General features: G+C 67.5%; 1 protein-coding gene across 1 annotated transcript; it reads left to right on the plus strand.

The window, feature by feature from the left end:
- Positions 1 to 336: 336 nt before the first annotated feature.
- Positions 337 to 25648, plus strand: ARID3A (AT-rich interaction domain 3A). The gene is made up of 9 exons (XM_052801699.1): positions 337 to 472; positions 3348 to 4335; positions 5126 to 5447; positions 20164 to 20236; positions 21299 to 21482; positions 21685 to 21932; positions 22267 to 22563; positions 22653 to 22742; positions 22952 to 25648. Exons 2-9 carry the CDS (start codon positions 3920 to 3922, stop codon positions 23383 to 23385), a joined length of 2064 nt encoding a protein of 687 aa, XP_052657659.1. The 5' UTR covers positions 337 to 472; positions 3348 to 3919; the 3' UTR covers positions 23386 to 25648.
- The last annotated feature ends 444 nt before the right edge of the window (positions 25649 to 26092 follow it).

Consider the following 26092-nt stretch of genomic DNA (forward strand, 5'->3'; position numbering starts at 1 on the left):
AGGGTGGAAAAGCCCCCGGTACCGGGGCTCCGGCAACCGCCGAGCCCCGGGTCGCGGCCCCTTTAAATCCCCCCGCGCCGCCGCCGCGGGGCTCTTAAAGGGGCCGCGCGCTGCGGGCCGGCGTTCCCCCGCCCGGCCGCGAGGCGGCGCTGCGGCTGCGCTCCCGGCCGGCCCCGCGGCCCCCGCCGTGCGCTTCATTTGCATGCGGCGGCGGCGGCGGGCCAATGGAGAGGCGGGGCGGGGCGCGGCGGGCGCGGCGGACCTATGGCGACGCGGGGCGGGGCCAGCGCTGGGCGGGGAGGGTGCGGTGAGCCAATGGGGAGGAGGGGCGGGGCGGCGCCGGGCCCCCCGCCGCCCGCCCGCGGGGAGAGCAGCCGCCGTGCGGGCACCGAGCGCACCCCGGCCCCGCCGCAGCCCGAGCCCCGGGCGGCCGCGGCTGCTATGCGGCTTCGCGGCGCACGGCCTCCACCGGGTAAGCGGGGACGCGCCGCCACACCGGCCCCGTGGCCGTTACCGGGACTCTCCCCCTCCCCCCCCCGCTCCCGCGGCCGTTACCGGGGGTCGCGTTCTTCCCCCCCCCCTCCCTGCGCTCGGGAGGGGGCTGGGCGGGACCGGGACCGGGACCGAGTGCCGGCCGCGTCCCCCGGGCGGGTTGGGACTCCCGCGGCCGGTTGCTGGGCGGGACCGGGGCGCCCCCTCCCCCCGCGGCCGGTTACCGGTCGCTTCCCCCGCGCGGGGCCGGGGCTTCCCCCCGCCGCCGCGGCCGCTCCCGGCCCGGCCGGCACGCCCCCGCGCCCGCGCCCGGCCCGGCCCCTCCGTCCCCTGCGGGCGTTACTGTCCCGGCCGGTTAGAGCCCCCCGCCCCGCCCGGCGGTCTCCAGCGGGGTGACGGGACGGGGCCGCCGCCCTGTGCCCCCGCCCGGGGCAGCCCCGGGCCCGCGGCCTCCCGCGGCTCCGGCCGGAGGAGGGGGCCGGGGCCGGGCGGGAGCTGCTGGCCCAAGCCGGGCCTCGTTCCTCTGTGCCGGGGGCGGCCGTTTCCCCCCGGTTCGCGGGTCTGCCCCCCCCCGAGCCCCGGGGGCCGCCGGCCCCGACGCCGGGCGAGGTGCAGCCGGTGCCACGTGCCGCCGGGAGCGGGGCCGGGGCCGGGCTCAGCCCCGGGGATGAGCCCCCAGCCCGCCCCGGGGCTCCTTCCCGCGGCCCCCCCGAGTCCGGTCTGTCCCCCAGGGATGGGCACCCACCGGTCCCGGTCTCCCTGTCCTCCTCCTCCTCCTCCTCACTTCAACCTCGGTGCTGCCCTCGGAGCCCCCTCCCAGGCAGCGGCGTGAGCCCGCCCGGGGGTCCGGGGGCAGCGGGCGGGGGTGTCCGGCCGTGGCCAGGCCCAGTGTCGGTGGCACAAAGGCCCCATCCGTCCATCACACACCCGCCCGCCGCCGCGTATTTTTAGCCCGGCATAGCCGCTGTCGCTCTCGAGCACCTGCCCCGCGGGACGCGGGTGCTGCCGCCGCCGCCGCCCGAAATCCCCCGCGCGCCGCCCGCACGGCGGGGAGGCACCGGGCCCCCGCGGCCGGGAGGGACAAAGGGGCACGGCTCAAGGTCACCGTGGCCGCCAGGCCAGTGTGCCACAGTCCCCTGGCTCTCGCTTGGCCGTGCCAGCAGTCTCCGGCTGCGCTTGGGCTTCGGTTCTCCACAGGGACGTGGCAGCGTGGTCCCGGCACAGCCACGGCCCAGGGTGCTTGAGGAGGCAGCTCTGTTCCCGGCTACCGGCACTGCCGGTGCTGGCATTGAGTAATTTGGCAACTTGTGGCAAGGTAGAGCCGCGGCGGCACGGGGCCGGAGGAGCACGTGCCTGGGACGAGTCTTGCTCCGGTTTTGCTCGTGGCTCTCGCAGGCACGGGGGATGGAGTTCAGATGTGGCGGAGGACGTCTGCGTGCCGGGGAGCGTGGCCGTGGCCGGCGAGTGGCTGCTGCTCCGGGGCAGCCCCGTGTGGGCAGCCCTGCCTGTGCAGAGAGGGGAGGGTCCCAACACCTCCCCTCCGCGCAGGCAAGATGGAGATGGCTGGGGTAGAGGAGGGGGAACTGAGGCACGGGCAGAGGCTGAGCAGCGCTCAAGTGGCTGACCAGCTCCTGCCGCCCCGGCGCTGGCTCCCCTCCGAGGCAGCAGCGGTGGCTGAGGCACAGCCAGCAGCCCGGGGCCGTCGCGGTGACGGCACGTTCGTAGCGCGAGCCGAGCGCGGCAGGGCTGTGAGCGGATGCGGCCGCCACCGCAGCGAGGCGCGGGGGAAGCGGCTCCGACCCGGCCGCCCAATCGGCAGCGGCACCGGCCCGTGATGGAAATGGGTTCCCCTTTCCAGAACTCGCGGGATCGTGCTGTAGCTGCCGGCTCCCGCGTGCTGCCAGCTGTCCTGCCCCCGCGGCGGGGGCTGCCCACATCCACAGCCAGCCCTGGATCGGGCCCCGTGGTGCGTGCGCTCCACCGGCCCGTGGGCAGCAGAAACGGCGTGAATGCCCGTACGTGGCACTACCGTGGCGGTGGCGCGGCGAGCTCCCTCCCTGACTTTGGCGCAGGCGAGGTCACGCCGAAGTTGTTGCTGGTGGAGCCCTGTCCGTCTGGGGGCCGGCTGCTGGTTGCACTGGGCCTCGGGGAGGGGGGCTCGGTGCTGCCGGGGGGGATCCAGGCCGGTGTGCCAGGGCGGTGAGGGTGTTGCAGGGCCTGGCCATAATGTGCCGGTTTCTCCGGTGCTTGCCGGCGGGGTGAAGCAGAGTTGAGGTGCTCGCAGCCCTGCATCGCCCCAGAGGAACCGCAGCCCCTGGGGAAGGGGAGAAGCGTGGGGGCTCGCGGGGGCGGCCGGCAGAGCCTGTTTGCCAGCGTTTCGAGGAGCGAGGCTCTGCCTGCCAGTCCCGCGGGAGGCTGCCCCGGAGTGCTGGGGACACGCGGGTCCCCTCCGCGCCTGGGGACCCCGTTGGGCGAGGGGCCCCTCTGCCGCGCGGTGTGGACCCCGGTGCTGCTCTGGCCTGGCGGCTGCCTGCTCCTGCCATCACGAGGAGCCCGGCACTCCCCTTGCCCACGTCTCCGTGCCCTGTCCCCCGTGGGGGACGCACCGGGTGTCTCTCCCAGTGCCCTCCCTGTGGGTCTCTTATCTGCGGGTGCTGGTATCCCGGTATCCGCTGCCTGCAGGGCCAGGCCGGGCTATCGGGTCCGGCAGGCCCCTTCCCCCTCCAGCAGCAGGGCCCGGCCTCCCTATCTCATTAGCTCGAGATTAATGAGGCTCCTGCGCTGTCTTTAACTCCTTCCTGCTCATCAGCTCCTGCCGCAGCTCCGCTGACCCTCTCCTCCGCTTCTCCCAGCAGGTTTGCGCCAACGCCTGCCAGAAGCTGAGCCGGCCGAGGACTAGGGACGCCTGGCCCCGAGTGGGGGGACGCCACGTTGACCCCGAGACTGCCGCCCCCCGGAAGGTGCCTGGTCGGCGAGGGAGGGGGCAATGCGCCGGGCTGCAGCCGCTGCCCGTTGAGCCTGCGGAGGTTTTGGCACCTGCCCGGGACACGTTCGCCGACGGCAGCAGCACCCTGATCCTGACCAGCGGCCCCGTGCCCGCGGCTCCCACCGGAGCCCTCGAGCGAAGGAGACGTCGGGCCAAGACTGACGGGGGTCGGGGGGCACGTCCTTCTGCCCTGACCCGGCGGCGGCGATTCCTGCCCCGACACCCCGACGGCGCTGCGGACCCTCCGCTGCCCTCGCCGCCCCCCCGGGCCCCGGCAGCCCCCTCGCAGGGCTGTCCCCCCCCGGCGCTGCCCAGCCTTGGCCTCCAGCCCCGCTGGAGCGCGGCAGCCTGCCGGGCGCTGCCCCCCGCGCCTCCCGGGCGTTGCCCCCCGGGTGCATCGCCCCCCGCCCCCCCGGGGACCCCCCGCCTGCCGGCAGAGCCATGAAGCTGCAGGCGGTGATGGAGAACCTGCAGCGGCAGCAGCGCGCGCGGCTCCAGCAGGCGCTGGAAGCGCGGCAGCAGGAGCAGCAGCAGCGCTCCACGCCGCCCCCGGCGCAGCCCCCGCCGGCCCCGGGGCAGACCCCCGCCAGCACCCCGGCCCGGGGCCGCGGCCAGGATCCGGCCCCGGCACCCTCGGAGGAAGGAACGGAGCCCGAGAGCGCGCACATCCAGCGGGCGCAGATGGCCGCCCTGGCTGCCATGCGGGCAGCGGCCGCCGGCCTCAGCCACTCGTCCAGCCCGGGGCTGTCAGACGAGAGCCAGGCCTCCGAGGAGGAGGAGGAGGAGCGCGGCGAGGAGGAGGAGGAGGATGGCGGGTACCAGCAGGAGATGGGCTCTGAGGAGGAGGAGGAGGATCTGTGAGTATACGCTAGCCCAGACTACCAGCTCTTATGGGTTCGGGGAAGAGGCAGGGACGCGGTCCAGCCCCGGCGGGTTTTGGCGCGGCTGGTCGGGGACGCAGGCTTCCCTTTGGGGCTGGGGAGCGGCGGTGGAGGCTGTGCCGAGCGGCAGGGTTCGTGCATCTCGGGGCAGGGAGGCAGGTTAGCACCGTCGGGACATCCCGGAGCGGGAGTTGCTGAGAGCAGCAGCTCGGGTCGGCAGCCGTGATTCCTCGTGCTGGGCTGGCGTGGGGCGACATTTCGTCTCTGCGCAGGGAGCCGTGTGGGGCCGTGACAGAGGATCCTGGTCTGGCTTTAAATTATGCAGGGCCCTCGCGGCTGCCTCCTCCCAGCCCACGTCCTTGCTGGGGCAGGGAACAGGCTGGGAGCCATCTGGCAGAGCCCTGCTCGCCGTCGGAGCTGCCGTCTTGGGATGCCGGCCGACGGGGGTGCACCGGGGCTTTGCTGGGTTCCCCATGTGCGGGGTGGGTGGTCTCAGCCCCATGGCTGTGGGGCTCCTGTGGGGCGGGCAGGCTCGGTGCTCTGCCCATGCAGCGCCGGGTGCTGCTCAGGAACAGGGAGAGGGTGCCTGGAGGTGGGGGGGGTTCATTAAAAGGTTCTCCCACCTGGAGGGATGGGATCTGGCCTGTGGGGCAGGGGGAGAGCTGGGCCACCGCAGGAGAGCATCCTGCAGGGGGTAGGGATCGGGTCGGGGGGGCCAGACCCCCACCTAGTGCGGGAGCAAATCTCTGCTCTCCCCCGGCTCTAGGAAGGGCAAGTGGGATGAAGATGACTTTGAAGAGGACCTGGGCGAGGACGAGGAGGAAGAGGAAGAGGAGGAGGAGGAGGAAGAGGAAGACTATGAGGAAGAGGAAGACATGGGAGAGGAAGGGCTCAGCTCGGCAGAGGCAGTGCGAGCGGGCGCGGGATCCCTGCTGCTCCGCAAACCCCCGGCACCCCAGCACTACCGGGGTGAGCCGCAGCGGCTGCCGGCTGGGCAGGAGCGGCTCCCCTCCGGACTGGGCCACGCGCAGCCCCCGCCGCCGGCACCCGACCACGGCGACTGGACCTACGAGGAGCAGTTCAAGCAAGTAGGTGCCCGCCGAGACGCGCGTGCCGCCCCCCCTGCCCTGTGCCCGTCCCTCCCCTGCTCCTCGGCTCTGCCACGCGTCCCTGCGTCCTCGCCGCGGTGAGACGCTTCTGGCGGTGCCGCCTCCGGCAGCGTTCTTCTCGTATCGAGCTGCCGTCATTGCTGCTAAGAAAGCGTGGGATTTCTCTGGGGTTTTAGTGCTTGGGCTCAGCCTCACCCCCTCCCCTGTCACTTTGGTCAGTGGCTCCAGTGGGATCCTGTGTCCCAGTTGGCACTGTGGCCTGGCCCTGGTGCAGGTGGGTGGTGTGATGGGTTTCACCACAGGGACCTGGGAGAATTCTTGATGAAAATGATGGAAAAAAACCACCCCAAACTTGCAAATCTGAAGGGACTCTTCGGTTTCCTCTTCCCCACCCTCCAAGCTGTTTTCGGTTGGGACCTGGCTTGCTTCCCATCACCGCAAGCGTGATGCCTGGTGGGACAGCTCTGACCCCGTTGATGTTTGGGGGCAGAGCTGCCCCCCTGCCACTGCCGAAATGCCATTGAAGAGTGAAACCGGGGTGAAAGCACCCCGGCTGCCCCCTCTGCCGCCTTCCCCGGCTGAGCCGGGCTGGCAGAAGGCAGGCACGCTCCCGCTCTCTCCCGGCGCTGGTGCTCGCTGCGCCCCGCTTTCGGCTAATAGAAGGAAATGTGCTGCAAGCCGGAGCTCCCCGGGGGCTGCCCAGCTCCTTTGATGTGTGTGTTTAAATACATCTGAGTTTAGGGCTGGGGGAAGGGACGGGAGCTAACAGCAGCAGATGGGACCCAGATGGAGCAGCCAGGGCACAGTGGCCTTTCGGGAGGGATGTGACGGCCCCTGCCCCTGCCCCTTTGGGGCAGGGGCTGTCGCATCCTTCCCAAAAGGGGGAAGGGACTGCCAGGATCTGCCGGCACATTTGGACGCGGGCAGCTTTATGACGGGGCTGGCAGAGAAAGCGCAAGCAAGCGCGGAGCGTGCGGCTGCCCTCCCTGGCGCGCTCCTGCCCGGCTGTGGGGAAGGAGGGATGCTTCTACCCCGCACATCCCTCGTGCCGCTGCACCCACGCCACCTCCTCTTCTTGTGGTTTCTCTCTTTTGTGCTTCCTGCCATCGGGGAGCGAGGGGCCGGGGACGTGATCTCATATCTGTGAAAAGGCTTTTTCGATACCGCAGCCGTGATCTTCCTGTTTGTCACCGTTTTGGTGCCGTACCGGACACGTGCGCCAGCTCCAGGGACTCGGCAATCGCTCCCAGCCCTCAGGATCCAACGGGAAAATCTGGGGCTGGGTGGTCGGCGGTGCCTGCAGGACCCATGCCGCGCTGGTGCAGTGGTCCATAGATGTACCATGGACCACGGCGTAGACTCTGCCGGCTCCCCTGCCACAGCACTTAGGGACACCAGCCCGAGTCCCAGCGCATCCTTTGCGCCCTCCCCATCTCTTGCCAGCAAAAGGGGCTGAGCGCCCCTATCCCTCCCTTTTGCTTCCCAGTGGAAAGCTTCCCGGGGTCGGCAGGGAGAGCCCGACACGGTGGTTAATCGCGGAAGCAGCCGGAGAGGGGAGGAAAGCGGCTGTTGCCGCTGCGCCGTGGGTGGAGGAGAGGAGACGAGACGAAGCGCCCGGCCAGGAGAGGCTTTCCCCAGCACGTCAGCCCGCCAGCGCGCCGGCGCTTGGATCGCGGCCGCTGGACCCGGGCCAGGGGGTTGCTCGGCGCGGCGCTGGCCGGGAGCTCCTCCTGGCCGCCCTCCAGCGCGTGCCGCCGAGCGCTCCAGCTCCAGCCCCAGCCCAGCTGGCGCAGCCGGGCCGGCGCGGCCTGGGAAGGAGCAGCAGGAATGTAAACAGCGAGTGCCGGCGTGGGGCGGCCGCCGTGGCCCCGGCGCTGCTTGGCAGGGGATGCTTTACCCCTGCCCCTGCTCCCGCCGCTGCCGCCCCTTTGCCGGGGTAGAGGCGCGTTAGGGGAAACCCCGGCAGCGCCGGGGTGCTGGTGCACCACGGCCAGGTCCCCCTGCGTGGGAGAGCCGGTGGGGACGTGTGTGTGGCCGTGCCGGTGCTGTGCCTTCCCACCACGGTGGAGAAACACCGCTCGAGGAAGGGGCTATTTTGGGGTTCCTCTTTTTTTTTTTTGCAAAGGAGCTCCTCGCCGCTCTGCACCGGGAGCTCCTCTGCTCTCCCACAAGCTTGCGGGGAGCGCGGCGGCCTCCTGCGTGTGTCGGCTGAGCTGGGCCCCCCGGCGCTTTCCGGGGCCGAGCTGTGGCTGCGTGTGCTTGGTTTGGGGGAGGCGGGTGACTGATTTCTTTCTCCCTGCCTCCAAGCGGGCTCGGGGCCCCTCCAGGCAGCGCAGGGCTGGTGGTCCGGCCCCCGCTGCCTCCGGGGCTCTCTGGGTCTCCCTGTGGCTGCGGTTCGGGTTCAGTTCTGGATGTGCTGGTGCTGGTGAATGGCCCAGCCTGGTGTTGGTCCCCCGGCGTCCCCGGTCCGGCGCTCTCTGTGCTCGAGGACGCGATCCTCACCGGGCAGTGCTGCCGTCCGAGTCCCCGTGCCCCATGCCTGCCGGGGGGCTGTCCCCGTCCTCCACCGCGGGGTTTTATTGACCCATCTGGGACAGATTCCTGCAAACCGGGGGCTCGGCTGGGTTGAGCTGCGGGGGGCCGGGAGGAGGAGGGGGCCCAGTTCAAGGGGGGAGGAAGGGGAGGGCGCGAGGAAGAGTTATGGAGGTTAGGGAGGTTAGGGAGCTGGCGCGTGGCACCTCCCCGTCCCCGGGGACGGCTACCGCGCAGGCAGAGGTCAGCTCGGCGGCTGACCCGGGGCGCTGCCTGCGCGGGCAGCAGAACAAAGGAGCCCCCGGCACGGTGGGGGGCTTGGGGGGCAGCGGCTGCCGAGAGCACGATGGCTCCTCGGAGAGGGGGGACAGGGGTGGTTTTGGGGTGGGAGGAAGCTCTCCGTGGGGAATGGCTGCCGTGTCCTCTTTGGCTGGCCGGCGGTGAGGGCAGGCTCGCTTTCGTTTTGGTCTTGCGCCTGTTATAGCCCCACCGGCGGCGGCACAGGAGCGGAGGGGTCCGGCGGGATGTCACCCCACGCTGCCGCCATGCCGGGCTGGGGGCCGCGTTTGCTCTTGTTTGGGTTTGGGATCATCTCTGACCTCACCCCAAAAGGCACGACGGGTCCCCGGGGGGCCGGGGCAAAGCCGGCGTGTCCGGGCTGCCGGCCTGGAGCTGGGCTCGGCCACGGGGGTCTCAGCTGCTTGTGGGCAGCCGGGGGGCTGGGTGTGAGCCCTGGCACCCACCCCCCAGGGCACCACGGCTGGGTGCTGGGGCTTGTTCCACGGGCGTTTGCCATCGAGCCGTCGCTCTGGAGGGCGATGCTCGCGGGGGGAGCCGCGCTTTGACACGCCGGAGCACGAGTGGCTCAGCCAACCCCGGCCAAAAATCCGGCGCTGCTGCGTGCCGCCGCAAACTGCTGCGTAATGCCTGGCTGGTGAGCTCCTGCTGTCGTGGGGCTGTCGGGGAAAAACCTGCTTTGATGTCCACGCCCTAGCCCCGGCGAGTGCGTGGGGGGGGTTCTGCTGCTGCCCTGCAGAGAGCCCCCCTCCTGACCTTTCTGTTTCGGTACCGCTATTACTGCACCCTACTAATACCGGGAGCGTGAGCCCTGGGTGCGTCAGCAGCCCACGAGGCTGGAGTTTCCTGCTTCTGCCCCTTTTGGAGTTTCCTCTGCTGCCTGCGACAGGCAGCGGCTGCCTGCGCTCCCTCGGGCACATGCACCCCGGCACCGTGTCCCGCGGGAGGGCAGCTGGGGTGGGATCCGTCTCCCGGTGCTCCCCCCGGCTGCAGCAGCCACTGGGCCCCCTTTGGGGTGTCCCTTTTGGGGTGCCGCTGGCTGACGTTTAACCCTCCGTCTCTGCTGCCGTTCGCAGGAAGCATCGGAGGCTAAAGCCGACGCGGTGCTGGGGGGCAGCTGTGCCGGCGGTGGGGTGCCGGCAGGGTTCTGGTGCTTTTGCGGGGGTGAGAGGTTTCTTAAGCTGTCCCAGGTGGGGATGTCTGAACCGCACCGGTGGCCATGTGGGGGGCGAAAACCTCAGCCCTTATCTTGCGCTGAGCAGCGCTCCCCCGAGATATGGCGTTTCAAAGTGCAACGGTTGGGGAAAAAAAAATAATAAACCGAAAGCAACTCTGCAACCTCGGCAGGCGGCACGGCGGGGGCGAAACTGGGCCCCCCCCACCCTGCCTGATCCCAGGCCTGGGGACCAGCCAGGGCCATGCACGGGGCAGGGCTGCGGTGGTTGCCAGCAAGATGAAGCTGGGATTTTCCTGGGGGAGCTGCGGGAAGAGCTGGAGGAGCCAAGGAAAAGCCCATTTCTCCTCTGAAGCCCCACGGCTTGGAGCCCTGTGCAGAAACCCCGGGCTCCAGTTAAGGTGTGGGGGATCCTCTCTGCCCCCGCGGGCAGCAGAGCCCCCGGCGCGGGGTCCTGAACCCCTTTCTCCCGTGGATTATTTTCCTTTAAAAAACCCGAAGCTGGCCGGGGGAGCGGGGCTGGGAGCGGGAGCCCTGCAGCCTCTTAACGAGGGCCCATTTACTTTCTTTAAAATATTGATTAGAGCTTTATTGCATTAGCCAGCCGAGCGGATGAGCCGCCCCCGGGGAGGGCGAGGGGGCCCCTGCGCGGGGAAAGGGGCACCCGAGTGTCGTCGCGCGGCCGGGGGCCACCGTCCCCCCACCCCAAAGGCGGTTCAGCTCTGATGGGTGCTGCGGCGTGGCAGGGGCACAGATAAAGGCCAGCGCCCTGGGCCCCCCCCGGCCGGGCGATTCTGTGCCGGGAGGAGGTGATTGCGGCGCCTGGCCTGGCCGGTGGCAGATAACGGGGGCGAGGAGGGGACCGGAGCGGGACAGGGCACCGGGAGCTGTGGTTCAGTCGCAGGTGGACCCCTCCAGGGAGAAGGACCGCGTCCTCCCCCATGACCCCGGTGCAGCCATTGCCCATGTCGCCCCGCACCACCGTCCAGCTTGCTGAAAGGTGCTCCTGGCCAGGGATCCAGCCTGGTAATCGGCTCACAGCGCTCAGGGAGCATTCCCGGAGCTGTAATCCCGCCAGATCCCTGGCCAGGGGTCAGGGACTTCTCGGCGAGAGCGGCTTAGCCGCCGAGTGCCTCCCCCAGCCTGACGCCTGGGTGCCCGTGCAGCCCGCAGGGTGCCGGTCCTGCTCTCCGGGCACCATGTGAAGCCGTTTCTCCCAACGAGACCTGGGATAATTAACAAGGTGGGGGACATGGGACAGGTCCCTCCTGGTCCGGGTGCCCGGCTAGCGCAATTTTGTTTGCTCCCAGGTGGACTGTCCCCCCCGGCACCCCTCGACTCGGGAGCTGGGTCGGCTCACCCCAGCCTGGGCATTGCCTGCTAGTGTCCCCCCCAGAGCCCCAGGCCCCCCAGAGCCCCAGCCCCCTGGGCTGATTCAAGGGCTGCAGAGGAGGCAGCCGCCTCCCAGCTCCAGCACAGCTGAACTAACAGGAATGAGGATTTATTTAAAAGAAGAAAAAAAAAAAAAAAAAAAGAGCGGAGACGAGAGCAGGTCCTTTGTCAGCAAAGCAAACAGCCGCCCGGCAGTGGAGCGGTTGGGCAAGGGCGCAGCGTTGCTCCATCGCCCTATTTCTGGCCCAAACCGCAGGAGAAATGGCAGCCGGTCCTGGGGCCTGGCCGGACGTGCCGCAATCGGGGGCCGGGGCGGGTGGCGGTTCGGGGACGGGGGGGAGCCCCCCGCTCTTCCCTCGGCACGTCCCTGATGGTGCACCTGCCTGCGCCTGACCGCGCACCGGGCTCTGAGCCCCCTGGGGCAGCCGGATCGGGGGCTCGGGGCGCAGCTCCCAGCTCGGCTCCTGACCCGCTCCTTGACCCTTCTAGTCGGTCACTTAATCTGCCTGTGCCTGGGTCCCGGCTCCGGATGGAGCTCACGATAATCCGCCCTGCACTGGGGCTGCTCGGCAGCTGGGGTTCTCCTCCCCGGGGAGGGGTCCCAGCTCCCCACGCGTATCGCAGGGAGGGGGTGTCCTTGTCACTGCCGTGGTGATGGCCCTTTGGGAAGGGGCTTCCCTGTCTCCCCACAGCAGCCGGCTCAGGGGTCTCTCCCTGGTACAGATGGCAGGCAGGCGCCGGCCCTAAATCCCTTCAGCAAAAGGCTTAACCTCCTGCCTCGGTTTCCCCACCTGCCCACGCACCCCTCTGCCCACAGCCGCCGCACAGCCCCGGCTCAGGCAGCGGCACCTGGCTTTCGGAGACTCAAACACCTGCAACGTGCTACCGCCTGCTCCGGTGCCACGGCGGGATGGGGTCGGGCAGCAACTTTGCCGGAGCTGGCATCGCTCCGGTGCTGTGGCAGTGTCCCCCGCCGCTCCCCTCCTCTCTGCGGGTTGCCAGTGGCGCGAGGAAGCAGCGAGGTTTCGGCGCTGCCGGAGCAGCGCTCTGGTGATGGTTCCCAGGGCTGACGGCCCACAGCTGGCTGCCTGTCAAAACCATCTGTGGCCGCTGGACCTCTTCCAGCTCCCGCGGGCAGGGCCGGGGCATGCGGGGCTGGCGGGATCCCCCTGGGACCCCCACCACAGCGGGGAGTGCTGGTGGGGTTGGCGGAGCGGCTGTCCCGCGGATGGACGGAGGTGTGGGACCTCGCATTTCAGGAACAGATTTGCAATTAGACAAATCCCCGGCCGGGCGGTGGAAGCCCCGGGTGACTCATCTGCTCTGGCTTACAGCGATCCCCTTTCTAAGACGATCATTTACATATGGTGGAATTTAAACCCCAGCTTGCCTGTAAGGGCCAACGCAGCCGACGCTCCTGCCCGCACGGCTGCCCCCGCACCCGGGTCAGGTCCTCACGCCGGGGGTCTCGACCTGCCGGCCCTGTGGGGCTTCACCCCGGGGAGGTCTGGGGGCACACGGGGAGGGACAGCCCGAGGCGGGAGCTCGCTGGGTGCCCCAAGGGTTTGCACTGCTTTTCCATAAGGAAAAGCTTTGCTGCTCTGGCCATGGTTTCCCCAGATTCGTGCCGTGTGGCTCCAGCTCGGCCGACCACCCAAGGTCTGCTGTGCCGGCGGCGGGGAGCTGCGCCAGCGGTGTGCGAGCCAGGCCCTGGGTGCTACTCCCTGGGACGAGCTTTCTCAACACTGCCTGACTCCACTGAATTAATATTTGCACAAGGTCCAGTGCGATAGCGAGCATGTGTCAAGGGCATGCACCGGCACGCATGCGGCGAGGGCCAGGAGAGCCACTGCTGCCGGGCTGGCCCCCATCCGCCTGCCCGGCCGGCAGCTCCCGGCTCGGTGGGGAGCAGCAGCTCCCCCATCCCACCGCCACTCGGCGGTGACCTCTTGGCAGCCTGTGCCATGTGTTGGCGTTCAGACGCTGAACCGGTTTTTATTTTAGCCTGAGCCCGGCACGCTGCCACCCAGCAGGTCCCACTGAAACCGTCGTCTGAAATGCAACGGCAGCAGGATTCGCTTCCTCCTCTGCGAGAAGGGGAGAAACAGCAGCAGCGCGGCCGTCCTGGGAGCTGGCGTCAGTCCGGGCCTGGCGGCACGCTGCACCGGGACGGCTCCAGTGCGTGGGCATAGATCCACGCGGAGCATCCCAGCGGCTGCCGGCTGGCCGGGCAGGAGCGGCCCCGCAGTGTGGCGGGGAGGGCGGCCGACGGCGCACGGACAATGGGGGGTCAGGGAGGTTAAATGGCGACTAATTCGCCCATTCAACGTCCCCCTCCGCGGCGCGGTGACACCCGCCGTGTCGGCGCTGACACCGGCCCGCGTCCCCCAGGGTCGCCTGTACGGCTGCTCCCCCCAGCCTGGCCAGGGAGGCGGCAGGGCCGGGCACAGGGGCCGCGCGTGGGACCCCCCTCCCGCCGCGGGGGCTCAGTTTGGGATGGGATGCTGCCCATGGTGCTGTGGGCTCCTGCTTGTCCCTGTCCCCTTCCCCACGTCTGTTGGGGTGGCTCCCACAGGTCCGTGGCCAGGATGCGGCCACAGCATCACTCGGGGGGGTGGTTGCGGTTGCTGGGGGAAGCCCGGGTGGTGTCGGGATCCCCAGCCCTTTGGGACAATGGCTGGGGATCGGGAGCGGGCTTATCCCTGTGCCACAGCAGCGCCGATGGATCTGCCGCCCGCCGAGTCCCACAACCCCCAGCCCGAGGAGGGGGCACCGGTGGGGAGAGGCACCTGCGGTGGGGCCGTATCCCAGCCCGAGTGGGGCCAACTCGCAGAGGGGACAATGCTGGGAACCGGCAGGAACAATAGTACCGACGGAAGCGCGGCGGCGAGAGCCCAGCGCTCCCCAGCCCCCTCCCCGGCTGCCCCCACGGAAGCGGCCCCCCGCCCCGGGCGGCCCCGGCCACGCTCAGGCGGCAGGAATCCCGCCAGGCCGGTCAGTGGACTCGGCCGCCGGCGGCAGGAGCCGGCTCCGTCCCGCACGGGCGAGGCTCCCGGCAGCACCGTCCCGCTCCCGGCCGGCCTCGGAGCTGGCGAGAGAAGTGGGGGGGTGGGGGCCGCCCCTGGGGATTTTGGGGAAGGGGCGCACGTCCCAGCGCCCTGGCAGCCCCTTCCCAAGGGAGGGGGCTGTGCTTTGGGGGGCTCGCAGGGGATTAGGGATGGGGACAGAGAGGTGACCCGTCCCTAAGCCGAGCGCTTTATCTGCAGTGGGATCTGCGCCGATGCTGGACTCTCCCTTTGCCCTTCACTGGGAGGGATCGGCCCCAGCAAACCCGATACCCCCACGCTCGGGGGGGCCGTGCCGGTGCTGCCCCTCGCTCACCGCGACAGCCGTGCCTGGAGAAGGGGCTGCGTGGCCTCGGGCACCCCCAGCCCTGACTCAGCCACCATCTTACGGGAAACCACCTCACCAGCATCACCCGAAACACTTCATTTCAGGGCTCGTCACCGGCCCTTCACTCTAGTTTTTACAAATTACTTTCTCTTTCTGAATAAGTGCCCCCTCTGGCCCCAACTGCGGGTCCTGGCGTGCGATCGGCGCGGGACCGGTGCACCGGCGTGCCAGGGGCCGTGGGGCCGTATGCGCCGGCCAGGAGCAGGATGGGAAACACAGCCCGCGTGTTTATTCTTCATTAAATAACTCGTTAGCGTGCGCGGTCTCTCCCCCCCGCCTCCTGGCGTCGCCCCTTGGCTGTCAGCGGGACAAAGGGACGTGTCCCCGGGGGCCGCTCGGAGGAAGGAAGGAAGAAAAGAGAGAGAGAAGGAGCCCCCCCACCCCGTCACGCCGCCCCGGCTGGAATCGATCAGAGAGGACGTTTGCCCTGGTACCTGCTGTGGGTGCCTCACCGGCATGGGCTCTCCCCTGCAGCTGCCTTTGTTGTATTTTTTCCCTAAATACAGAAATTCAGGCTTTTTTAGCCCCTGGAAGGTGGTCGGCCCCGCTGGAGGGGCTGCCACCAGCACCCCTGTCTCTGCTACAGTGGCCCTTGGGGGTCTGCCCCCCAGCCCGGCTCACGGCGTGCACGTCCCAAACCGGTTTTGAAGAGAAGGGAGGAAAGCCGAGAGTGTTGAGACTTCCTGGCGATGGAAAAGAAACTTGAAAATTAATCCCCGAGGCTTGAAAACCTGGAACCAAGCTGGTGGGGGGGGTTGTTTTTAGCTCAGGCATGGGTCGCTGGCTCGGGACACTGGGACACAGGCTCCTCTGCGGCATCAGCTGTGCAGACCCCTGCTCTCTGGTCGGGGGGTCCCTGTGACGCCTGTCGGGGCGGGCATGGAGGCTCCTGCCGATGGAAGGACTCGCGTGACTCAGGCATAAGCCCCGGCATTACCGGGGCTGCTCTCTTGGAGCCTCATTAAATAGCACTTCCCCTCCGTGCTTTAATTGCCCTCCTTGCCCGCAGTCAGGGGGGGCTGTTAGCAGGGGAGCGGTGGGCTGCTGGTGGGGGGGGCGGTTATCTTGGTCCCTCCCGGCAGACCCCCGGCACGCACCGCTCCAGTGCCGAGGGCTCTCTCCTGCATTCCTGGCATTGCCGAGGGGCCGCCTCCTCACCAGCCCTTTGAAAGCCAACGGGTTGGGATTTTCCCGTAATCCGGTTTGAAACGTTAATCCGGTCATCCACACCAAATGCCGGGCCGGCATCCTGCCGGGGCGCTGGGGTGCGGGGTCCGTGCCACCCGCTCACCACCTTCCTAATTCCTCCTCCACTTAATTATATATCTGCTGGCAACGGCCATCTGGCACCTTGTCCTCAGCCGGCCGCAAGGACGGAGGGCTGGGGCCGACGGGGGCTGCACCGGCGGCGAGGTGGGTCGGGCACCGTGGCACAGAGCCAGCCGTGCTGGCAGCGCCGGGTGTTTGCCCTGTGCTGGGTGAGCACTGGGAGCATTGGGTGTGCGGGGCTGGATCCCCCAGCCCGGGGGGCTCTCGGGGCGGTGGGCGGCATCTCCTATCCCCCCGGCCGGGCTGGGGTCGGCCGTGCTGCGGCATACCCTGGCACAACGCTCTCGCCGTGGGGACCCATCAGCAGGGCGGCACGGCCGGGCGGCCTCCCCACGGTAAGAGGATATTCTTGGGGCAGCTGCGTTACAGATTAAGTCGTTTCCACCTCCCTGCGGCCTCCCTAATTACGAAATGTAAATCTATTGACTCAGCGGCGGCAGGGCGGCCTCTCCCCGCGGCTCGCTGCCCGGCGGCTGGCGTTACCTTTGCACTGAGCCTCACCGCCTCCGCCCGCGCTTCCCCAACGAGGAACCATGCTTTGCGCCGAGCAGAAGCCGTTCTCGAGCGCCGCAGGCAGGGCACCGGCACCAGCCAGGGATCAGCACCTGCTGATTTCGGTCCGGTGGTGCCAGCGGCAGCCGGTCTGTGCCGAGCCCGGCTGCGCACTCAGTTTCGCACGCTGCTGAAACCAGAACATGTTTCTGTTCCTCAATTTTTATTTTGAGACCCGATATCTAAGCTTTCCTATGATGCCCACGCTGCCTCTCGGTGTTTGTGGGGCGCGCGGCTCCTCTGCTGCGTCCTCGGCAGCGCAGGAGTGCTGCGGGCTGCCAGCGAGGTGTCTCGGCAGAGCCGGGATGCTGTCAATGCAAGGAAATCCTGCGAGGGGCTGCTGGAAGTCGCTCGTCTCTGCCCCCTTCCACGTCCCTGCCTGTGCCCGGGCAGCTCGGGGGGACGGGGGCAGCTCGGCGGATGCCGCTCGGTCACGCGGCACCCGCCGCGGTGCAGGCAGGGCACGTCCCGGCCATGGCGGGGCACGTCCTCGCCTCGCGGCGCTGCTGGCCAAGCTCCCTGGGAAGCTGCCCTCGCGCCAGGCGGTTCTGCCGGCGGCGGCAGAGCCGGACGAGGGTCTGGGGGGGCCTTTGGGGGTGCAGCTGGGGAAGCGCCCGGCACAGGGGAGCCCTGGCCCGGCCGAGCCCCTCTCCCTGCTCCGGGGTGGCAGCAGCCAGCGAGCAGCAGTGGAGCGTGGTGGAGCTGTCGAAATCGCGCTGGTAACCACGAGCGGCGGTTTGCGAAACGTCCTTTGCCCGGCAGCTGCGGCTGGGTGTGCCGGCAGGGCCTTGAGGGCACTGGGTGGGAACGGGGCTCCCTCTGCTCGCCGGCCCCGGTGACCCGCCGTGGCTTTGTCCTGGCTGGGGATGGGGGGAGAGTGGCCGCAGCCGGTGGAGTTTGGCGTGGGACCACCGTGGCCGGTGGGCGGCGGGGGGCATGTGGAAGGACGGCACACGGGACAGCCGCCCGCCTGCTGCTGCTAATCCCCGCGACCCGGCCGGCACACGCTTTCCTCAGCTGACGGTTAATTTTCTTTCATCCTCTTAAACGCGTCCGTTCCCCTCGGGACTGAGCCCGGGGGGGGCCCATGGCTGGGGGGGTCGCAGCAGTAAATGAACCGGTGCATTTCTCCCTTCCAAAATGCAGCCGCAGCTCCCACCTGCAGCTGGGGAAGAGCGGCTTTATTTAAGAGCTGGCTTTATAAAAATTGAATGAACCAATGTTTTCACAAACGGCTGATCGATTTTTAGAGCTCTGCAGGTTAATAGGTTGCTCGTGACCCCCTTGCGATGCGCCAGGACGGCTCCATGGTTGGTGCTGGCCGGTCACGCTCGCACCCCGCTGCGATTCGGGACCCCAGGCCCCAGGGACGGAGCTGCCAGCTCTCCCTGGGGATGGGCGAAACCCTGCCAGCGCCGGGGGCATGGTCCCATGCTGCCAGCACTTCTGTTTTTTCACGTTTCCCTTTCTCCCAAGCAGGAGGGCGGTGGTTTTCCAGCCCCCTGTCCCCTCCACTGCACCATGGCACTTCTCCCTCCCCAGGTTTGTATTTAATCCCCCGGCTGGGCTGAGCGTGCCCCGGCTGCCCGGCACACTGCCTGCCGTTCCTGTGTCTGACACGCAGGAGCTGCGGCAGCACTGGTGCCGCCCCGCAGGTTGGGGGTCCCCGCGGTGCTGGGGTGCAGCATCTCTGCCGCGGTGCTGGGAGGCTGCAGCCTCTGCCCCAGCTCCTGCTGCGTAAGCAGGGCTGTCGCCCCATTAGTGGAGTTAACGGGGCGCAGGGGGGGTTTAGGCTTGGGGTTAACCATGGGGGGCAGCAGGGGTGCTGCGGGCGGTGGAGCCGCGGGCGGGAGGCTCAGCACCCCTCAGGATCGTGCCGCCGCGGCGGGCGCAGGGGAAGCCCTTTCTCTGCATGCAGCTTTCGGAGCCGCTCAAGGAAACGGGGGAGGCCGGATTGGCGCCGGCCCAACATCCCTCGGCCGGTCGGGAGCAGCCTGCATGGCTCAGCCCGAAAAACCACGGTGGTGCCCCCTGTGCCGTGTCCCACCCCTGCCCTGCCGGGGGGCACCGCTCCGCTTCCCCCATGCCGTGGTCCCTCCGGGCTCCCCCTGCACACCGGACCCCTTTCCAGGGCGCTGGGGTGGGAGAGGGGCTTTGAGGGGTCTCGGCCAGCGGTGACGGCGACTCCTGCCCCTTCCCTGGGGTTTGTTGGGGGCCGGGCGAGCCTTGCGAGGTTTCCAGGGAAACTGGGGGTTTATGGCTTTCCTGCAGCGCCCTGCCCCTCTTATCGCGCGGCCCCATTGATCCCTTTGATCGGTGCCGGCCGGCGAGTTGTTCAGCCCCGCGGGATCCGGATCCTCCCTGGGGGGCGGTGGGAGGATGGGGCTCGCACCCCTTGCTCACAGCCGGGGCGACGGCTGCCCGCCCGCGGGTCCCACTGCCGCCGGGGTGCCATGCCGGGCATGCCCACGGGACGAGCCGGGGTATCGGTGACCCGGTTAACGTGCTGATCTGCTGCCGTGCGGTTGGCGGCCCCGCGGTGCGTGCCTGGTGGGTTACGTGGTAATATTTATAGCCCCCCTCCCGGCCGCCGCGGCACCGCTGGCAGTTGTTCAAAGTTGTCATTGAGAAAAACGGGAGCCGCTCAGCATCGAGGGGCCAGGGGTGGCGGAGCCGGGGTGAGGGCTGCGACATCCATCCCCGCAGCGTCCGGGCAGCGCCTGCCCCGCGTCGCCCTAGCTCTGAAACCCCTCCTGCAGGGGAGGATTATCCACCAGCCATCACCTCCGGGCAGAAACCACGCTGGGCTTCGGCTACCAGCATCGGGGAGAGGCAGAGCCGGCGTGGCGTGCCTGCCTGCGTGCCGGGACGCTCAGGCCAGCAGATCCTGCCGCCATAAATCAGGCAGGAATGTGCCGGGCTGTCGGGCGCGGGGTGGGGTCCTGACAAAAGCTGCCCCAGCAGAAACGGGTGCTCGAGGCGCAGCCGTGCCAGAAGCCTTGCCCGGGTCTGCCTGCCCCGGCTCAGAAAGACACGTCCCGGCTGTGTAGCGTGGTGTGGCGTGGTGGGGTTCGTCCTGCCGGGTTTGCTCCGGCAGCCGTGCCTTGGGCAGCATGGAAGCCTCAGGGGAGACGCTGTAGCAGGAGGAGAGGGGGCCAGCCCCATGGCCACTGTCCGATGGGCACAAAGCCTCACCGGGGTAGCCCACGCTCAGTGCCAGCCTCACCAGGCAGAGGGGAGCAGGCTCTGCCAGGCGGCATGGCAGCCAGTGGCATGCCACAGCCGGGAGGGTGTCCTGCGACCGGGTACAGCTCAGCACCCTCCTTGCCTCGTTACGGCCCTCGTTTGCCAGGGCTGTACCCCCAGGGACCCCCTTTCAGCACACCGCAGCAGGCACGAGTGTGCACCGTGGCACACGAGCGTGCACCGTGGCACATGGGTGTGCACCGTGGCACACAAGCTTGCCAGCTCCTGACGCTGGCTCCCGGCACTGGCTCCCTCCGGCACTGCAGGTGCAGAGGATGGATCATGCCGAAGCGTTGCTCCACTCTGTGCCGAGCACACGGCAGATGCTAAAAATAACCGGGATCGGTGTTCCCGGCAGGAGCTGGGGGCCGATCGCGGCACTTGCAGTGTGGGAGCCGCTCCGGCCTGCGGGCGAGGCGTGGGGCAACGCTGCAATTTCAGCACCGGTGTTTTGGGGCTGAGCTCTGAGCAGGGCAGGCAGGGGATGGCATTGCCGTCCCGGGGCTCCTGCCGGGGTGCGGGCGCAGGTCAGCCCCAAGCTGACCCCATGGCTCTGTGCAGGGACCCCCCCCGAGGCATTTGGCGTCCTGCGAGCTGAACGGCTCAGGCCGGCGGGCTCAAGCCCCAGGGATGCAGTTTCGGGAGGGTCGGGGCTCTCAGGGCGGCGGGGGGCACGGGTAGGGGGGTTTTTCTGAGCGTTTGTCTTCTCTCGTTGCGCAGCTGTACGAGCTGGACGGTGACCCCAGGAGGAAGGAGTTCCTGGACGACCTCTTCAGCTTCATGCAGAAGCGAGGTGAGCCCCCCCGCACGCCCACCCAGCTCCCTCCCCACGCCCTCCCGGGGCCGGGGGCTCATTTCCTCGCCCCTCGTTACAACCCCGAGGTCACAGCTCCGGCTGGCCCGCTGGTTAATTTTTAACCTCTTTGCACAGCGGGGTCAAACCTGCTGGGCTGGATCCGGCGCCTGCGGCCCCCCCTCGCCCGGCCCCACTCCCTGCGCCCATCGCATCCGGGACCTGCGGCCCCTTCCCCACAGGGTCCGGCCCCTCCTGGGCACGTTGCCCCCCGGCTTTGCCTCCCCCCGCTGTCCTTTCCCTGGGTTATTGCAGAGGACGAACGAAGCCCCTCGCTGCCCTCTCGCTCTGCCCGGGCTGGCAGGGGCTGGACGCGGGGCGGCGGGGGGGGGGCCGGGAGGGTGGAAAGGGCTGAACGCGAAGCGTTCGCCTGGTCGAGGGTCTGGTTCCTGCGTGGAAAACAGCGCTGGAAATGCTGACGCATCGCTGCCTTCAGCCTTTTGTCAGGCAGGCGTTGGGGGAAGCACGTGTGCGTGCGCGGGGGGGGCCGGGGAGCTGCTGGCCCGGCGCTGGCTGCGTCCCGCCGGGGCCCTGCCTGAGCCCCCTCACCCACCGGTGCCAGGAGGGCAGAGACCCCCGGGAGGGAGGAGACGCTGCAGCCCCTTCCCCGTCACTGGAGGGATGAACCCCCGCCATGTACGTGCGGCCCCCGGCTCGGCGGGACCCTCGCGGCCGGGAAGCGCTGCCGCCGTTATAAATAACTTGTGTTGCCGGGTGCCGCCGACCTCAGCCTGAGAAACCGCGCTCGGCCCCATTTTGGGGGCTGTGGCTGAAAACTGCGAGTTTCTGTTTCCTTTGTGCGTGGGGCTGATGCTCAGCGAGATGGCAGCGGGGAGGGGGGTCCCAAGGGGGAAAGAAGGTGGTGGTGGAAGGGAAGGGAGGAGCAGGAGCCCCCTGACCCCTGCGCTGCCTCACGGGGGGTCTCACCAGCTTCCCCCCCTCTTTGCCCGGGGGTGAGAAAGCAGCAGCCCAGACCCGCTCTCTCCTCCCCCCGCTCCCCAGGGACCCCCGTCAACCGGATCCCCATCATGGCCAAGCAGGTGCTGGACCTGTACATGCTGTACACACTGGTGACAGAGAAGGGTGGCCTGGTGGAGGTCATCAACAAGAAGCTGTGGCGGGAGATCACCAAGGGGCTGAACCTGCCCACCTCCATCACCAGCGCTGCCTTCACCCTGCGCACCCAGTGAGCGGCGGGGGCTCAGCGCGGTGGGCTGGGGGGGGGGGGCGAATCCTCTGGCAGGATCGGTGCTGCCCGTGCTCCCTCTGCCCTGCGTGGGATGCTGGGCATGGGGACGGTGGGGAGGGAGGGGGCAGCACACGGGCAGGGGGTGCCCAGCCGCCACGTCACCATCCCCATCCCCATCCCCGTCCCTTTCCGCCGGCAGGTACATGAAGTACCTGTACCCCTACGAATGTGAGAAGCGAGGGCTGAGCAACCCCAACGAGCTGCAGGCGGCCATCGACAGCAACCGGCGGGAGGGCCGCCGGCAGGGCTTCGGCAGCTCCCTCTTCACCTACTCGCCCGGCGGCACCCACGGCCTCCTCTCCTCCCCCAAGCTGCCAGTGCCGGCCCTGGGGCTGGCCTCCGCCACCAACGGCGGGTCCATCGCTCCCGTCCAGAAGATCAAGAAAGGTAACGGCCGCCGTGGGGTCTGGGCTGTGGGCTGAGCCCCCTCCTGGCACCGGGGACGCAGCCCCAAAAGGGGCAGAGCTGGGCGCTGCGGGCAGGGGGGGTCACACTCCCGTCCCTACCCAGACCCTGGGCACCGGGGCTCTTTTTGGGGACCCTGACTCCGGTCACCCTGCTCTGGCTCTTGGAGGGGCAGGAGGTGCCAGGCAGCCCCCGGCACGGAGACAAGGTGCAGAGGGGCCCTGAGCCGTTGTGCCAGGGCCGGGGACACCCCGGGGTGATGGCACCCACCTGTCCCCGTGCCCCGCATCTCTGACCACCCGCTCTGCCCCTGCAGAGGAGGACTCCCCCATCCCCATCTCCATGCCCAGCCGGCTCCCCGTCTCGCTGGCTGGCCACCCCGTGGTGGCAGCCCAGGCGGCCGCGGTGCAGGTGGCGGCGGCCGCCCAAGCTGCGGCACTGGAGCAGCTGCGGGAGAAGCTGGAGTCGGGGGAGCCCCCGGAGAAGAAGATGGCGCTGGTGACGGATGAGCAGCAGCGGCTGATGCAGCGGGCGCTGCAGCAGAACCTCCTGGCCATGACGGCCCAGCTGCCCATGAGCATCCGCATCAACAGCCAGGGCACCCGCTCGCCAGGTCAGTGCCAGCCCTGGCCCCCCCGCCCCGGCAGAGCTGCCGCGGCCCCTGGTCCCGGCGGGGTCCGTAACCCAGCTCTCCCCCGGCAGAGAACCGCCAGGACTCCGCCGCCGGCCTGAGCAGCAACGGCACCAACAGCATCAGCATGTCAGTTGAGATCAACGGTATCGTCTACACAGGTGAGGGGCTCTGCCCGCCGCCGGCGCGGGCCGGGGGCTGCTTGACCTCTGCCGTCTCCAGCGGCCCCCGCTGCTGCCGCCACCGCCGCGCACCACCTGGCCTCGCTCCTGCTGGCGTTCGCCCCGTTTTCGGCTGCGGACGCGGTGCGGGTAGGCAGCATTGGCACAGCCGTGCCGTACCCCGGCTCAGCCCCCTGCTCTCTCCCCAGGTGTGCTGTTCGCCCAGACGCCCGGCCCTTCCTCCTCCTCTTCCTCCTCCTCCTCGCTCCCCTCCTCTGCCTACAGCAAAGGCAACGGCGGCAGCAGCGGCAGCCGGAGCAGCGGCACTGGTGGCGGCAGCGGGGTGGGGGAGCGGCGGTGGCGGCGGTGGCGGCGGCAGCGTCCCCCCCGCAGCCCCGGCCAGCCTGGCCGTGCCCCCCAGCTCTACCTCCAACAACGCTTCGCCTTAATGCTCCCGGCCCCCCGGCCCCTTCCCCTTCGCCAGAGCCGGCAGCCGTGGCGGGGGGGCGCAGAGCTCGCCCCGCCAGCCCTTGCCCGGCAGCCGTCGGGGCGCGGGGGGCCGGGGGTCTCACCGGGGTCTGGCCAGGCTCTGCCCTTGTTCTCGTGTTGTTGGGTTTTCCTTTGCGAGGCAGAAAAGCTTTAGCCCGGGGGTTTTGCCGGAGGCGCCGGCTGTCCCGCTGCGCCGCGCCAGTCCGGGACCGTTTACCTCACTCACATCACACTTTGCACTGTACATTTATTATTATTATTATTATTATTTTTTAACTCGTGTTACCTCCAGACAGACGCACGGACGCCTGCCGACGCGAGCTTTAGTGAAACCCCCCGGCACTCTCTAAAGGAAAAAAAGATAAAAAAAAAAAATTGGAAATCGGGAGATATTTTATTCATTTAGATCCTTTTCCCTCCCCCTTTATTTTGAGAACTACACTCACTATATGGGATTTTAAGAGGTTGTTGTTTGATTGTTTTGTTGTAAATAGCTTCTATTTTATTCTCTAAAAAGAAAAGAAAAGAATCGAACTTTAACATGCAAATGATATATATTAGCGTTCATCAGGGAAACGGGAGCTTGGAAACCGTGTAACCTCCTTTCTTCTCTCCTCTCGTTGTCGGTGGCCGGGTCCAGCTCTGCTCCTTCCCCTGGGAACCCCGCGGGCGCCCCGGGACCCCGGGGCTTTGTACGGGGCCAGGGGTCCCATCCCGGCCAGGCTGTGCCAGCAGTGGGCAGAGCTGGCAGCCCCCGGCACGGGCAGCTTGCCTGCATGCCCCAGCCTCCAGTTTCCCCAGTCTCTGTGCAGGGGCTGGGGGTCTTTGCCCACCTTTGGGGATGCTGGGGGCGGGGGGCACGCTGCCAGTCCCGCTGCCTGTCCTGCTGCCTATCCTGCCTGGCCGGCACCTCCCTGGGAACCCGCTGCTTTCAGGCTGTTGCTTTATTTTCTCAGCAGAGAAAATCGAGCTGAAAGCCATTGCCCCCCCCCCCCAAACCCCCAACCCATGCCAGGGAGGGGGGCTGGCATTAAACTGCGGCGGCAGCGGCAATCCGGGCTTTACCGCGGGGCCGATTTGCTCAGCGAAGGCAGAATGCTCCCCCCTGCATCCCACCCACCATCCCCACGGGGTTGGGGGGGGGAAAGCGGGGCCAGGAGCCGGGCTGCACCAGCAACTCTTTATTTCCCCCCCCAATACTACTGTGCAAAGCCAACTTGGGCATATTTTCCTCCAAAAATAAGCAGCTTGGTAAGAGCAGGATCCGAGCGATGTATGGGGGGGGGGGTGTTTCTAGAGGGGACTGGCATAAAATACCCAATTTAGCAACGGGATGCAGGAGCTCATGTCCAGGATGAGGATGCTTGGGGGGGCTGTGGGATGCTCCGGAGGTCCTGAACGACACGGGAGCGTCCTTCGGAACCTCCGGCACATCCCTCAGCCCCAGCCCTGAGGATTTATTTGAAGCATCGTTATCTCTCCAGCTGGCCAAGTTTCAATTTTTTGCAATTTTTTAGACCTTTTTTTGCCCGCCCCCCCCCCAAACATTCGCCCACATCTGCGTGAGACACAATCGCGACCCGATACCGAAACCCACTCCCCCACACAACTCGGTATCTCAATTCCTCAGGTTTCAACCTCGAGCACAGGGTTTTTTTCCCCCGTTCCCCAGCTGCCTGGGGGGGGTGTCCCACGCTGGTGGACGCCCCCCCCCCCTTTTTTTTTGCTTGGGGAAGCGGTGATCTCAGGGGATTTGGGGTTTTTCCAGCCTTTTTTTTTCCCCCAGCCTTTTTTCCCCCCTCTCCAGAGCTGGAAATGCCCCTTGGTGGCTCCGTGAACCCCATCCCTTGGGGGGGGGTCCGGGGGGGCTCCGTCCGGCTCCTGCTGCTGTTAGGATCCAGCCCAGCTCCCCACAAGGAGAAATCCCAGGGGGTGTTTCTCATGCCCAGGGTGGGCATTAGATTTTCTTAGTGAGTTTTTGCATTTGTACAGTCACTGTTTTGGGTTGGTTGTTTTTTTTTTTAATTATTTTTATTCCCCCCCTCCTCTTCCCTCCCCCTCTTCTTTTTTTTTTTTTTTGAGAGCGTATTACCTTCCACTTTATTTTTCTTTTTGCATATCGATTTAAAAAAGAAAAAAAAAAAAGCCTAAATCAGTTTCTCTGGGGTTTGGAAAGAAAAAAAGGAACGGACACAGCTGCAGACGCATTTACCCAGCGTGCATATCTTAACTCAGGTAAAAAATGAAAAAGAAAAAAAACCACAAAAGACAAAAAAAAGAAAAAGAATAAAAACCACATTCTACCTCTGAGAGCGGCGGCCTTGGGCGCACCCAGGCCCCCGGTGAAATATTTCAGTTTTGCAAACATTCAGGTATTGAAACTTTTGATTATTAAAAAAAAGATAAAATAAAATAAAAACACTGAAAGTTTACATTTTATAATAACATTATTATACAGATTGTATTTAAACTTCAGAATATTTAAGACAATTGTAACCCTGTAAAGTTGATGAAATATTAAAAAAAAAAAAAAAGGTGTGTTGTCTGGGGTTTCTGTCCCTGGGGGTGTCCAGGGGGTGCCTGTCCAGGGCCCACAGAGCTATGGGGTGCTCACGGGGTGCCCACAGGGCTATGGGATGCCCATAGAGCTGTGGGGTGTCTGTGGTTCTATATGGTCCCCACAGGGTGCCCATAGGGTTATTGGGTCCCTACAGAGTGCCTATAGGACTATAGGGTGCCGTGGGGTCCCTGTGGGGTGCTGTTAGGGCTGTGGGGTGTCTGTGGGGTCCCTCCAGAGTGCCTATAGGACTATAGGGTGCTGTGAAGTCCCTATGGGGTCCCCACAGGATGCTCTTAGGGCT

The sequence above is a fragment of the Harpia harpyja genome, chromosome 11, assembly GCF_026419915.1.
Source record: "Harpia harpyja isolate bHarHar1 chromosome 11, bHarHar1 primary haplotype, whole genome shotgun sequence".
Classification (NCBI taxonomy): Eukaryota; Metazoa; Chordata; class Aves; order Accipitriformes; family Accipitridae; genus Harpia; species Harpia harpyja.